The sequence below is a fragment of the Oncorhynchus kisutch genome, linkage group LG14 (genome assembly GCF_002021735.2).
Source record: "Oncorhynchus kisutch isolate 150728-3 linkage group LG14, Okis_V2, whole genome shotgun sequence".
In the NCBI taxonomy this organism is placed as follows: Eukaryota; Metazoa; Chordata; class Actinopteri; order Salmoniformes; family Salmonidae; genus Oncorhynchus; species Oncorhynchus kisutch.
The window spans coordinates 776,570-792,329 of NC_034187.2; the positions used below are offsets into that span (position 1 = coordinate 776,570).

At 41.0% G+C, this 15,760-nt stretch overlaps 1 protein-coding gene across 2 annotated transcripts in view; it reads left to right on the forward strand.

Annotated features, from left to right (window-relative positions):
* dnaaf9 (dynein axonemal assembly factor 9) overlaps positions 1–15,760 on the forward strand; it is a 127,804-nt gene that overhangs the window by 4,272 nt on the left and 107,772 nt on the right. For both annotated transcript variants that reach the window (XR_004202635.1, XM_031787621.1), the window contains exon 3: positions 343–468. Coding sequence is in view for 1 of the 2 variants with exons in the window: in XM_031787621.1 (XP_031643481.1) it covers positions 343–468 (126 nt within the window). In the remaining variant the exon portion in view is untranslated. The remainder of the gene's footprint in view (positions 1–342; positions 469–15,760) is intronic.

Genomic DNA, 15,760 nt, shown 5'->3' on the forward strand with positions numbered 1-15,760 from the left:
TCAGTCTCTGTTGGAAAGAGCAGGTGTTCTTCATGTTTTGTACACTATTCCCTGTTGTATATAGATGATGCTTCAGCTATGTTGTAGTCATATTAACTTCCCTGTTGTATATAGATGATGCTTCAGCTATGTTGTAGTCATATTAACTTCCCTGTTGTATATAGATGATGCTTCAGCTATGTTGTAGTCATATTAACTTCCCTGTTGTATATAGATGATGCTTCAGCTATGTTGTAGTCATATTAACTTCCCTGTTGTATATAGATGATGCTTCAGCTATGTTGTAGTCATATTAACTTCCCATGATTTCAGCATGATTTGACATGTTAGTTCATATTGCAGGGATTGACAGCAGGTATAATGAGGGCTGCAGTGAGCTGGCCAACTACCTGTTCTACGGACTGTACCGGAAGAACCAGCTGAACCTGGAGCACATTCTGGAGGACTTCCCTGAGGAGGTGCTGGATGGTGAGGAGAAGGGGTTATGGGGTTTAGTATTTCAATAAGATCCCCCAAGGCAGCGGCTACTCTTCCTGTGGTCCAAATAGGAAGCAAAACACAACAAATAGAATCAACAATATACATCATACAATACGCAAATATATAAACATGTCTGTGTCTCCACAGTCCCCGTCATGCCATAAGGTGTTCTTTAATCAGTTTACCTGAGGTGGCAGAGAGTTTCCATGTGATCAGTATAGTTAGTAGTAGGGGTTATGATCAGTATATAGTCAGTAGTAGGGCTTATGGGGTTAGGATCAGTATATAGTCAGTAGTAGGGGTTAGGATCAGTATATAGTCAGTAGTAGGGGTTATGGGGTAGGATCAGTATATAGTCAGTAGTAGGGGTTATGGGATTAGGATCAGTATATGCATACTACTAATGCGGGTAGATTTAGGTATTCCTGTGTTAGAATATCAATTTCACCATCAGCAACATGGGGTTAGGATCAGTATAGTTAGTAGTAGGGGTTATGATCAGTATATAGTCAGTAGTAGGGGTTATGGGATTAGGATCAGTATATGCATACTACTAATGCGGGTAGATTTAGGTATTCCTGTGTTAGAATATAAATTTCACCATCAGCAACATGGGGGTAGGATCAGTATAGTTAGTAGTAGGGGTTATGATCAGTATATAGTCAGTAGTAGGGCTTATGGGGTTAGGATCAGTATATAGTCAGTAGTAGGGGTTAGGATCAGTATATAGTCAGTAGGGGTTATGGGGTTAGGATCAGTATATAGTCAGTAGTAGGGGTATGGGGTTATGATCAGTATATAGTCAGTAGTAGGGTATGGGGTTAGGATCAGTATATAGTCAGTAGTAGGGGTTATGGGGTTAGGATCAGTATATAGTCAGTAGTAGGGGTTATGGGGTTAGGATCAGTATATAATCAGTAGTAGGGGTTATGATCAGTATATAGTCAGTAGTCGGGGTTAGGATCAGTATATAGTCAGTAGTAGGGGTTATGGGGTTAGGATCAGTATATAGTCAGTAGTAGGGGTTAGGATCAGTATATAGTCAGTAGTAGGGGTTATGGGGTTAGGATCAGTATATAGTCAGTAGTAGGGGTTAGGATCAGTATATAGTCAGTAGTAGGGGTTAGGATCAGTATATAGTCAGTAGTAGGGGTTATGGGGTTAGGATCAGTATATAGTCAGTAGTAGGTGGTTAGGATCAGTATATAGTCAGTAGTAGGGGTTAGGATCAGTATATAGTCAGTAGTAGGGGTTAGGATCAGTATATAGTCAGTAGTAGGGGTTAGGATCAGTAGTCAGTAGGTAGGTCAGTATATAGTCAGTAGGGGTTAGGATCAGTATATAGTCAGTAGTAGGGGTTAGGATCAGTATATAGTCAGTAGTAGGGGTTAGGATCATTATATAGTCAGTAGTAGGGGTTAGGATCATTATATAGTCAGTAGTAGGGGTTAGGATCAGTATATAGTCAGTAGGGTTAGGATCAGTATATAGTCAGTAGTAGGGGTTATGGGGTTAGGATCAGTATATAGTCAGTAGTAGGGGTTATGGGGTTAGGATCAGTATATAGTCAGTAGTAGGGTTTATGGGGTTAGGATCAGTATATAGTCAGTAGTAGGGGTTATGGGGTTAGGATCAGTATATAGTCAGTAGTAGGGGTTATGGGGTTAGCATCAGTATATAGTCAGTAGTAGGGGTTATGGGGTTAGGATCAGTATATAGTCAGTAGTAGGGTTTATGGGGTTAGGATCAGTATATAGTCAGTAGTAGGGGTTATGGGGTTAGGATCAGTATATAGTCAGTAGTAGGGGTTATGGGGTTAGGATCAGTATATAGTCAGTAGTAGGGGTTATGGGGTTAGGATCAGTATATAGTCAGTAGTAGGGGTTAGGATCAGTATATAGTCAGTAGCAGGGGTTATGGGGTTAGGATCAGTATATAGTCAGTAGCAGGGGTTATGGGGTTAGGATCAGTATATAGGCAGTAGTAGGTGTTAGGATCAGTATATAGTCAGCTATGGGGTTATGATCAGTATATAGTCAGTAGTAGGGGTTATGGTGTTATGATCAGTATATAGTCAGTAGTAGGGGTTATGATCAGTATATAGTCAGTAGTAGGGGTTATGGGGTTAGGATCAGTATATAGTCAGTAGTAGGGGTTATGGGGTTAGGATCAGTATATAGTCAGTAGTAGGGGTTATGAGGTTAGGATCAGTATATAGTCAGTAGCAGGGGTTATGGGGTTAGGATCAGTATATAGTCAGTAGTAGGGGTTATGATCAGTATATAGTCAGTAGTAGGGGTTAGGATCAGTATATAGTCAGTAGTAGGGGTTATGATCAGTATATAGTCAGTAGTAGGGGTTAGGATCAGTATATAGTCAGTAGTAGGGGTTAGGATCAGTATATAGTCAGTAGTAGGGGTTAGGATCAGTATATAGTCAGTAGTAGGGGTTAGGATCAGTATATAGTCAGTAGTAGGGGTTATGAGGTTAGGATCAGTATATAGTCAGTAGTAGGGGTTATGGGGTTAGGATCAGTATATAGTCAGTTATGGGGTTATGATCAGTATATAGTCAGTAGTTGGGGTTATGATCAGTATATAGTCAGTAGTAGGGGTTATGATCAGTATATAGTCAGTAGTAGGGGTTATGGGGTTATGATCAGTATATAGTCAGTAGTAGGGGTTATGGGGTTAGGATCAGTATAAAGTCAGTTATGGGGTTAGGATCAGTATATAATCAGTAGTAGGGGTTATGATCAGTATATAGTCAGTAGTCGGGGTTAGGATCAGTATATAGTCAGTAGTAGGGGTTATGGGGTTATGATCAGTATATAGTCAGTAGTAGGGGTTATGATCAGTATATAGTCAGTAGTAGGGGTTATGGGGTTAGGATCAGTATATAGTCAGTAGTAGGGGTTATGGGGTTAGGATCAGTATATAGTCAGTAGTAGGGGTTATGAGGTTAGGATCAGTATATAGTCAGTAGTAGGGGTTATGGGGTTAGGATCAGTATATAGTCAGTAGTAGGGGTTATGGGGTTAGGATCAGTATATAGTCAGTAGTAGGGGTTAGGGTTATGGGGTTATGATCAGTATATAGTCAGTAGTAGGGGTTATGGGGTTAGGATCAGTATATAGTCAGTAGTAGGGGTTATGGGGTTAGGATCAGTATATAATCAGTAGTAGGGGTTATGATCAGTATATAGTCAGTAGTCGGGGTTAGGATCAGTATATAGTCAGTAGTAGGGGTTATGGGGTTAGGATCAGTATATAGTCAGTAGTAGGGGTTAGGATCAGTATATAGTCAGTAGTAGGGGTTATGGGGTTAGGATCAGTATATAGTCAGTAGTAGGGGTTAGGATCAGTATATAGTCAGTAGTAGGGGTTAGGATCAGTATATAGTCAGTAGTAGGGGTTATGGGGTTAGGATCAGTATATAGTCAGTAGTAGGGGTTAGGATCAGTATATAGTCAGTAGTAGGGGTTAGGATCAGTATATAGTCAGTAGTAGGGGTTAGGATCAGTATATAGTCAGTAGTAGGGGTTAGGATCAGTATATAGTCAGTAGTAGGGGTTAGGATCAGTATATAGTCAGTAGTAGGGGTTAGGATCAGTATATAGTCAGTAGTAGGGGTTAGGATCATTATATAGTCAGTAGTAGGGGTTAGGATCAGTATATAGTCAGTAGGGGTTAGGATCAGTATATAGTCAGTAGTAGGGGTTATGGGGTTAGGATCAGTATATAGTCAGTAGTAGGGGTTATGGGGTTAGGATCAGTATATAGTCAGTAGTAGGGTTTATGGGGTTAGGATCAGTATATAGTCAGTAGTAGGGGTTATGGGGTTAGGATCAGTATATAGTCAGTAGTAGGGGTTATGGGGTTAGCATCAGTATATAGTCAGTAGTAGGGGTTATGGGGTTAGGATCAGTATATAGTCAGTAGTAGGGTTTATGGGGTTAGGATCAGTATATAGTCAGTAGTAGGGGTTATGGGGTTAGGATCAGTATATAGTCAGTAGTAGGGGTTATGGGGTTAGGATCAGTATATAGTCAGTAGTAGGGGTTATGGGGTTAGGATCAGTATATAGTCAGTAGTAGGGGTTAGGATCAGTATATAGTCAGTAGCAGGGGTTATGGGGTTAGGATCAGTATATAGTCAGTAGCAGGGGTTATGGGGTTAGGATCAGTATATAGGCAGTAGTAGGTGTTAGGATCAGTATATAGTCAGCTATGGGGTTATGATCAGTATATAGTCAGTAGTAGGGGTTATGGTGTTATGATCAGTATATAGTCAGTAGTAGGGGTTATGATCAGTATATAGTCAGTAGTAGGGGTTATGGGGTTAGGATCAGTATATAGTCAGTAGTAGGGGTTATGGGGTTAGGATCAGTATATAGTCAGTAGTAGGGGTTATGAGGTTAGGATCAGTATATAGTCAGTAGCAGGGGTTATGGGGTTAGGATCAGTATATAGTCAGTAGTAGGGGTTATGATCAGTATATAGTCAGTAGTAGGGGTTAGGATCAGTATATAGTCAGTAGTAGGGGTTATGATCAGTATATAGTCAGTAGTAGGGGTTAGGATCAGTATATAGTCAGTAGTAGGGGTTAGGATCAGTATATAGTCAGTAGTAGGGGTTAGGATCAGTATATAGTCAGTAGTAGGGGTTAGGATCAGTATATAGTCAGTAGTAGGGGTTATGAGGTTAGGATCAGTATATAGTCAGTAGTAGGGGTTATGGGGTTAGGATCAGTATATAGTCAGTTATGGGGTTATGATCAGTATATAGTCAGTAGTTGGGGTTATGATCAGTATATAGTCAGTAGTAGGGGTTATGATCAGTATATAGTCAGTAGTAGGGGTTATGGGGTTATGATCAGTATATAGTCAGTAGTAGGGGTTATGGGGTTAGGATCAGTATAAAGTCAGTTATGGGGTTAGGATCAGTATATAATCAGTAGTAGGGGTTATGATCAGTATATAGTCTGTAGTCGGGGTTAGGATCAGTATATAGTCAGTAGTAGGGGTTATGGGGTTATGATCAGTATATAGTCAGTAGTAGGGGTTATGATCAGTATATAGTCAGTAGTAGGGGTTATGGGGTTAGGATCAGTATATAGTCAGTAGTAGGGGTTATGGGGTTAGGATCAGTATATAGTCAGTAGTAGGGGTTATGAGGTTAGGATAGTCAGTATATAGTCAGTAGTAGGGGTTATGGGGTTAGGATCAGTATATAGTCAGTAGTAGGGGTTATGGGGTTAGGATCAGTATATAGTCAGTAGTAGGGGTTAGGGTTATGGGGTTATGATCAGTATATAGTCAGTAGTAGGGGTTATGGGGTTATGATCAGTATATAGTCAGTAGTAGGGGTTATGGGGTTTGGATCAGTATATAGTCAGTTATGGGGTTATGATCAGTATATAGTCAGTAGTTGGGGTTATGATCAGTATATAGTCAGTAGTAGGGGTTATGATCAGTATATAGTCAGTAGTAGGGGTTATGGGGTTATGATCAGTATATAGTCAGTATTAGGGGTTATGGGGTTAGGATCAGTATATAGTCAGTTATGGGGTTATGATCAGTATATAGTCAGTAGTTGGGGTTATGATCAGTATATAGTCAGTAGTTGGGGTTATGATCAGTATATAGTCAGTAGTAGGGGTTATGATCAGTATATAGTCAGTAGTAGGGGTTATGGGGTTATGATCAGTATATAGTCAGTATTAGGGGTTATGGGGTTAGGATCAGTATATAGTCAGTAGTAGGGGTTAGGAGGTTAGGATCAGTATATAGTCAGTAGTAGGGGTTAGGGTTATGGGGTTATGATCAGTATATAGTCAGTAGTAGGGGTTATGGGGTTATGATCAGTATATAGTCAGTAGTAGGGGTTATGGGGTTAGGATCAGTATATAGTCAGTAGTAGGGGTTATGAGGTTAGGATCAGTATATAGTCAGTAGTAGGGGTTAGGGTTATGGGGTTAGGATCAGTATATAGTCAGTAGTAGGGGTTATGAGGTTAGGATCAGTATATAGTCAGTAGTAGGGGTTATGGGGTTAGGATCAGTATATAGTCAGTAGTAGGGGTTAGGATCAGTATATAGTCAGTAGTAGGGGTTAGGATCAGTATATAGTCAGTAGTAGGGGTTATGGGGTTATGATCAGTATATAGTCAGTAGTAGGGGTTATGGGGTTAGGATCAGTATATAGTCAGTAGTAGGGGTTATGAGGTTAGGATCAGTATATAGTCAGTAGTAGGGGTTATGGGGTTAGGATCAGTATATAGTCAGTAGTAGGGGTTAGGATCAGTATATAGTCAGTAGTAGGGGTTATGGGGTTAGGATCAGTATATAGTCAGTAGTAGGGGTTATGGGGTTAGGATCAGTATATAGTCAGTAGTAGGGGTTAGGATCAGTATATAGTCAGTAGTAGGGGTTAGGATCAGTATATAGTCAGTAGTAGGGGTTAGGATCAGTATATAGTCTGTAGTAGGGGTTAGGATCCGTATATAGTCAGTAGTAGGGGTTATGGGGTTAGGATCAGTATATAGTCAGTAGTAGGGCTTATGGGGTTAGGATCAGTATATAGTCAGTAGTAGGGGTTAGGGTTATGGGGTTAGGATCAGTATATAGTCAGTAGTAGGGGTTATGGGGTTAGGATCAGTATATAGTCAGTAGTAGGGGTTAGGGTAATGGGGTTAGGATCAGTATATAGTCAGTAGTAGGGGTTATGGGGTTAGGATCAGTATATAGTCAGTAGTAGGGGTTATGGGGTTAGGATCAGTATATAGTCAGTAGTAGGGGTTATGGGGTTAGGATCAGTATATAGTCAGTATTAGGGGTTATGGGGTTAGGATCAGTATATAGTCAGTAGTAGGGGTTATGAGGTTAGGATCAGTATATAGTCAGTAGTAGGGGTTAGGGTTATGGGGTTAGGATCAGTATATAGTCAGTAGTAGGCGTTAGGGTTATGGGGTTAGGATCATTATATAGTCAGTAGTAGGGGTTATGAGGTTAGGATCAGTATATAGTCAGTAGTAGGGGTTAGGGTTATGGGGTTAGGATCAGTATATAGTCAGTAGTAGGGGTTATGTGGTTAGGATCAGTATATAGTCAGTAGTAGGGGTTATGAGGTTAGGATCAGTATATAGTCAGTAGTAGGGGTTATTGGGTTAGGATCAGTATATAGTCAGTAGTAGGGGTTAGGGTTATGGGGTTAGGATCAGTATATAGTCAGTAGTAGGGGTTATTGGGTTAGGATCAGTATATAGTCAGTAGTAGGGGTTAGGGTTATGGGGTTAGGGTCAGTATATAGTCAGTAGTAGGGGTTATGGGGTTAGGATCAGTATATAGTCAGTAGTAGGGGATTATGGGGTTAGGATCAGTATATAGTCAGTAGTAGGGGTTAGGGTTATGGGGTTAGGATCAGTATATAGTCAGTAGTAGGGTTAGGGTTATGGGGTTAGGATCAGTATATAGTCAGTAGTAGGGGTTAGGGTTATGGGGTTAGGATCAGTATATAGTCAGTAGTAGGGGTTATGGGGTTAGGATCAGTATATAGTCAGTAGTAGGGGTTAGGGTTATGGGGTTAGGATCAGTATATAGTCAGTAGTAGGGGTTAGGATCAGTATATAGTCCAGTAGTAGGGGTTAGGGTTATGGGGTTAGGATCAGTATATAGTCAGTAGTAGGGGTTAGGGTTATGGGGTTAGGATCAGTATATAGTCAGTAGTAGGGGTTAGGGTTATGGGGTTAGGATCAGTATATAGTCAGTAGTAGGGGTTAGGGTTATGGGGTTAGGATCAGTATATAGTCAGTAGTAGGGGTTAGGGTTATGGGGTTAGGATCAGTATATAGTCAGTAGTAGGGGTTAGGGTTATGGGGTTAGGATCAGTATATAGTCAGTAGTCGGGGTTAGGATCAGTATATAGTCAGTAGTAGGGGTTATGGGGTTAGGATCAGTATATAGTCAGTAGTAGGGGTTATGGGGTTAGGATCAGTATATAGTCAGTAGTAGGGGTTAGGGTTATGGGGTTAGGATCAGTATATAGTCAGTAGTAGGGGTTATGGGGTTAGGATCAGTATATAGTCAGTAGTAGGGGTTATGGGGTTAGGATCAGTATATAGTCAGTAGTAGGGGTTAGGGTTATGGGGTTAGGATCAGTATATAGTCAGTAGTAGGGGTTAGGATCAGTATATAGTCAGTAGTAGGGGTTAGGGTTATGGGGTTAGGATCAGTATATAGTCAGTAATAGGGGTTAGGGTTATGGGTTAGGATCAGTATATAGTCAGTAGTAGGGGTTAGGGTTATGGGGTTAGGATCAGTATATAGTCAGTTGTAGGGGTTAGGGTTATGGGGTTAGGATCAGTATATAGTCAGTAGTAGGGGTTAGGGTTATGGGGTTAGGATCAGTATATAGTCAGTAGTAGGGGTTAGGGTTATGGGGTTAGGATCAGTATATAGTCAGTAGTAGGGGTTATGAGGTTAGGATCAGTATATAGTCAGTAGTAGGGGTTATGGGGTTAGGATCAGTATATAGTCAGTAGTAGGGGTTAGGATCAGTATATAGTCAGTAGTAGGGGTTAGGATCAGTATATAGTCAGTAGTAGGGGTTATGGGGTTATGATCAGTATATAGTCAGTAGTAGGGGTTATGGGGTTAGGATCAGTATATAGTCAGTAGTAGGGGTTATGAGGTTAGGATCAGTATATAGTCAGTAGTAGGGGTTATGGGGTTAGGATCAGTATATAGTCAGTAGTATGGGTTAGGATCAGTATATAGTCAGTAGTAGGGGTTATGGGGTTAGGATCAGTATATAGTCAGTAGTAGGGGTTATGGGGTTAGGATCAGTATATAGTCAGTAGTAGGGGTTAGGATCAGTATATAGTCAGTAGTAGGGGTTAGGATCAGTATATAGTCAGTAGTAGGGGTTAGGATCAGTATATAGTCTGTAGTAGGGGTTAGGATCCGTATATAGTCAGTAGTAGGGGTTATGGGGTTAGGATCAGTATATAGTCAGTAGTAGGGCTTATGGGGTTAGGATCAGTATATAGTCAGTAGTAGGGGTTAGGGTTATGGGGTTAGGATCAGTATATAGTCAGTAGTAGGGGTTATGGGGTTAGGATCAGTATATAGTCAGTAGTAGGGGTTAGGGTTATGGGGTTAGGATCAGTATATAGTCAGTAGTAGGGGTTATGGGGTTAGGATCAGTATATAGTCAGTAGTAGGGGTTATGGGGTTAGGATCAGTATATAGTCAGTAGTAGGGGTTATGGGGTTAGGATCAGTATATAGTCAGTATTAGGGGTTATGGGGTTAGGATCAGTATATAGTCAGTAGTAGGGGTTATGAGGTTAGGATCAGTATATAGTCAGTAGTAGGGGTTAGGGTTATGGGGTTAGGATCAGTATATAGTCAGTAGTAGGCGTTAGGGTTATGGGGTTAGGATCATTATATAGTCAGTAGTAGGGGTTATGAGGTTAGGATCAGTATATAGTCAGTAGTAGGGGTTAGGGTTATGGGGTTAGGATCAGTATATAGTCAGTAGTAGGGATTATGTGGTTAGGATCAGTATATAGTCAGTAGTAGGGGTTATGAGGTTAGGATCAGTATATAGTCAGTAGTAGGGGTTATTGGGTTAGGATCAGTATATAGTCAGTAGTAGGGGTTAGGGTTATGGGGTTAGGATCAGTATATAGTCAGTAGTAGGGGTTATTGGGTTAGGATCAGTATATAGTCAGTAGTAGGGGTTAGGGTTATGGGGTTAGGGTCAGTATATAGTCAGTAGTAGGGGTTATGGGGTTAGGATCAGTATATAGTCAGTAGTAGGGGATTATGGGGTTAGGATCAGTATATAGTCAGTAGTAGGGGTTAGGGTTATGGGGTTAGGATCAGTATATAGTCAGTAGTAGGGGTTAGGGTTATGGGGTTAGGATCAGTATATAGTCAGTAGTAGGGGTTAGGGTTATGGGGTTAGGATCAGTATATAGTCAGTAGTAGGGGTTATGGGGTTAGGATCAGTATATAGTCAGTAGTAGGGGTTAGGGTTATGGGGTTAGGATCAGTATATAGTCAGTAGTAGGGGTTAGGATCAGTATATAGTCAGTAGTAGGGGTTAGGGTTATGGGGTTAGGATCAGTATATAGTCAGTAGTAGGGGTTAGGGTTATGGGGTTAGGATCAGTATATAGTCAGTAGTAGGGGTTAGGGTTATGGGGTTAGGATCAGTATATAGTCAGTAGTAGGGGTTAGGGTTATGGGGTTAGGATCAGTATATAGTCAGTAGTAGGGGTTAGGGTTATGGGGTTAGGATCAGTATATAGTCAGTAGTAGGGGTTAGGGTTATGGGGTTAGGATCAGTATATAGTCAGTAGTCGGGGTTAGGATCAGTATATAGTCAGTAGTAGGGGTTATGGGGTTAGGATCAGTATATAGTCAGTAGTAGGGGTTATGGGGTTAGGATCAGTATATAGTCAGTAGTAGGGGTTAGGGTTATGGGGTTAGGATCAGTATATAGTCAGTAGTAGGGGTTATGGGGTTAGGATCAGTATATAGTCAGTAGTAGGGGTTATGGGGTTAGGATCAGTATATAGTCAGTAGTAGGGGTTAGGGTTATGGGGTTAGGATCAGTATATAGTCAGTAGTAGGGGTTAGGATCAGTATATAGTCAGTAGTAGGGGTTAGGGTTATGGGGTTAGGATCAGTATATAGTCAGTAATAGGGGTTAGGGTTATGGGTTAGGATCAGTATATAGTCAGTAGTAGGGGTTAGGGTTATGGGGTTAGGATCAGTATATAGTCAGTTGTAGGGGTTAGGGTTATGGGGTTAGGATCAGTATATAGTCAGTAGTAGGGGTTAGGGTTATGGGGTTAGGATCAGTATATAGTCAGTAGTCGGGGTTAGGATCAGTATATAGTCAGTAGTAGGGGTTATGGGGTTAGGATCAGTATATAGTCAGTAGTTAGGGTTATGGGGTTAGGATCAGTATATAGTCAGTAGTAGGGGTTATGGGGTTAGGATCAGTATATAGTCAGTAGTAGGGTTAGGGTTATGGAGTTAGGATCAGTATATAGTCAGTAGTAGGGGTTAGGGTTATGGGGTTAGGATCAGTATATAGTCAGTAGTAGGGGTTATGGGGTTAGGATCAGTATATTGTCAGTAGTAGGGGTTAGGGTTATGGGGTTAGGATCAGTATATAGTCAGTAGTAGGGGTTAGGGTTATGGGGTTAGGATCAGTATATAGTCAGTAGTAGGGGTTAGGGTTATGGGGTTAGGATCAGTATATAGTCAGTAGTAGGGGTTAGGGTTATGGGGTTAGGATCAGTATATAGTCAGTAGTAGGGGTTAGGGTTATGGGGTTAGGATCAGTATATAGTCAGTAGTAGGGGTTATGGGGTTAGGATCAGTATATAGTCAGTAGTAGGGGTTAGGGTTATGGGGTTAGGATCAGTATATAGTCAGTAGTAGGGGTTAGGATCAGTATATAGTCAGTAGTAGGGGTTAGGATCAGTATATAGTCAGTAGTAGGGGTTAGGATCAGTATATAGTCAGTAGTAGGGGTTAGGGTTATGGGGTTTAGGATCAGTATATAGTCAGTAGTAGGGGTTAGGGTTATGGGGTTAGGATCAGTATATAGTCAGTAGTAGGGGTTAGGGTTATGGGGTTAGGATCAGTATATAGTCAGTAGTAGGGGTTAGGGTTATGGGGTTAGGATCAGTATATAGTCAGTAGTAGGGGTTAGGGTTATGGGGTTAGGATCAGTATATAGTCAGTAGTAGGGGTTAGGGTTATGGGGTTAGGATCAGTATATAGTCAGTAGTAGGGGTTAGGGTTATGGGGTTAGGATCAGTATATAGTCAGTAGTCGGGGTTAGGATCAGTATATAGTCAGTAGTAGGGGTTATGGGGTTAGGATCAGTATATAGTCAGTAGTAGGGGTTAGGGTTATGGGGTTAGGATCAGTATATAGTCAGTAGTAGGGGTTAGGGTTATGGGGTTAGGATCAGTATATAGTCAGTAGTAGGGGTTAGGGTTATGGGGTTAGGATCAGTATATAGTCAGTAGTAGGGGTTAGGGTTATGGGGTTAGGATCAGTATATAGTCAGTAGTAGGGGTTATGGGGTTAGGATCAGTATATAGTCAGTAGTAGGGGTTATGGGGTTAGGATCAGTATATATTCAGTAGTAGGGGTTATGAGGTTAGGATCAGTATATAGTCAGTAGTAGGGGTTATGGGGTTAGGATCAGTATATAGTCAGTAGTAGGGGTTAGGGTTATGGGGTTAGGATCAGTATATAGTCAGTAGTAGGGGTTAGGGTTATGGGGTTAGGATCAGTATATAGTCAGTAGTAGGGGTTATGGGGTTAGGATCAGTATATAGTCAGTAGTAGGGGTTAGGGTTATGGGGTTAGGATCAGTATATAGTCAGTAGTAGGGGTTATGAGGTTAGGATCAGTATATAGTCAGTAGTAGGGGTTAGGGTTATGGGGTTAGGATCAGTATATAGTCAGTAGTAGGGGTTAGGGTTATGGGGTTAGGATCAGTATATAGTCAGTAGTAGGGGTTAGGGTTATGGGGTTAGGATCAGTATATAGTCAGTAGTAGGGGTTAGGGTTATGGGGTTAGGATCAGTATATAGTCAGTAGTTAGGGTTATTGGGTTAGGATCAGTATATAGTCAGTAGTAGGGGTTAGGGTTATGGCGTTAGAATCAGTATATAGTCAGTAGTAGGGGTTATGGGGTTAGGATCAGTATATAGTCAGTAGTAGGGGTTAGGGTTATGGGGTTAGGATCAGTATATAGTCAGTAGTAGGGGTTAGGGTTATGGGGTTAGGATCAGTATATAGTCAGTAGTAGGGGTTAGGGTTATGGGGTTAGGATCAGTATATAGTCAGTAGTAGGGGTTATGGGGTTAGGATCAGTATATAATCAGTAGTAGGGGTTATGATCAGTATATAGTCAGTAGTCGGGGTTAGGATCAGTATATAGTCAGTAGTAGGGGTTATGGGGTTAGGATCAGTATATAGTCAGTAGTAGGGGTTAGGATCAGTATATAGTCAGTAGTAGGGGTTATGGGGTTAGGATCAGTATATAGTCAGTAGTAGGGGTTAGGATCAGTATATAGTCAGTAGTAGGGGTTAGGATCAGTATATAGTCAGTAGTAGGGGTTATGGGGTTAGGATCAGTATATAGTCAGTAGTAGGGGTTAGGATCAGTATATAGTCAGTAGTAGGGGTTAGGATCAGTATATAGTCAGTAGTAGGGGTTAGGATCAGTATATAGTCAGTAGTAGGGGTTAGGATCAGTATATAGTCAGTAGTAGGGGTTAGGATCAGTATATAGTCAGTAGTAGGGGTTAGGATCAGTATATAGTCAGTAGTAGGGGTTAGGATCATTATATAGTCAGTAGTAGGGGTTAGGATCAGTATATAGTCAGTAGGGGTTAGGATCAGTATATAGTCAGTAGTAGGGGTTATGGGGTTAGGATCAGTATATAGTCAGTAGTAGGGGTTATGGGGTTAGGATCAGTATATAGTCAGTAGTAGGGTTTATGGGGTTAGGATCAGTATATAGTCAGTAGTAGGGGTTATGGGGTTAGGATCAGTATTAGTCAGTAGTAGGGGTTATGGGGTTAGCATCAGTATATAGTCAGTAGTAGGGGGTTATGGGGTTAGGATCAGTATATAGTCAGTAGTAGGGTTTATGGGGTTAGGATCAGTATATAGTCAGTAGTAGGGGTTATGGGGTTAGGATCAGTATATAGTCAGTAGTAGGGGTTATGGGGTTAGGATCAATATATAGTCAGTAGTAGGGGTTATGGGGTTAGGATCAGTATATAGTCAGTAGTAGGGGTTAGGATCAGTATATAGTCAGTAGCAGGGGTTATGGGGTTAGGATCAGTATATAGTCAGTAGCAGGGGTTATGGGGTTAGGATCAGTATATAGGCAGTAGTAGGTGTTAGGATCAGTATATAGTCAGCTATGGGGTTATGATCAGTATATAGTCAGTAGTAGGGGTTATGGTGTTATGATCAGTATATAGTCAGTAGTAGGGGTTATGATCAGTATATAGTCAGTAGTAGGGGTTATGGGGTTAGGATCAGTATATAGTCAGTAGTAGGGTTATGGGGTTAGGATCAGTATATAGTCAGTAGTAGGGGTTATGAGGTTAGGATCAGTATATAGTCAGTAGCAGGGGTTATGGGGTTAGGATCAGTATATAGTCAGTAGTAGGGGTTATGATCAGTATATAGTCAGTAGTAGGGGTTAGGATCAGTATATAGTCAGTAGTAGGGGTTATGATCAGTATATAGTCAGTAGTAGGGGTTAGGATCAGTATATAGTCAGTAGTAGGGGTTAGGATCAGTATATAGTCAGTAGTAGGGGTTAGGATCAGTATATAGTCAGTAGTAGGGGTTAGGATCAGTATATAGTCAGTAGTAGGGGTTATGAGGTTAGGATCAGTATATAGTCAGTAGTAGGGGTTATGGGGTTAGGATCAGTATATAGTCAGTTATGGGGTTATGATCAGTATATAGTCAGTAGTTGGGGTTATGATCAGTATATAGTCAGTAGTAGGGGTTATGATCAGTATATAGTCAGTAGTAGGGGTTATGGGGTTATGATCAGTATATAGTCAGTAGTAGGGGTTATGGGGTTAGGATCAGTATAAAGTCAGTTATGGGGTTAGGATCAGTATATAATCAGTAGTAGGGGTTATGATCAGTATATAGTCTGTAGTCGGGGTTAGGATCAGTATATAGTCAGTAGTAGGGGTTATGGGGTTATGATCAGTATATAGTCAGTAGTAGGGGTTATGATCAGTATATAGTCAGTAGTAGGGGTTATGGGGTTAGGATCAGTATATAGTCAGTAGTAGGGGTTATGGGGTTAGGATCAGTATATAGTCAGTAGTAGGGGTTATGAGGTTAGGATCAGTATATAGTCAGTAGTAGGGGTTATGGGGTTAGGATCAGTATATAGTCAGTAGTAGGGGTTATGGGGTTAGGATCAGTATATAGTCAGTAGTAGGGGTTAGGGTTATGGGGTTATGATCAGTATATAGTCAGTAGTAGGGGTTATGGGGTTATGATCAGTATATAGTCAGTAGTAGGGGTTATGGGGTTTGGATCAGTATATAGTCAGTTATGGGGTTATGATCAGTATATAGTCAGTAGTTGGGGTTATGATCAGTATATAGTCAGTAGTAGGGGTTATGATCAGTATATAGTCAGTAGTAGGGGTTATGGGGTTATGATCAGTATATAGTCAGTATTAGGGGTTATGGGGTTAG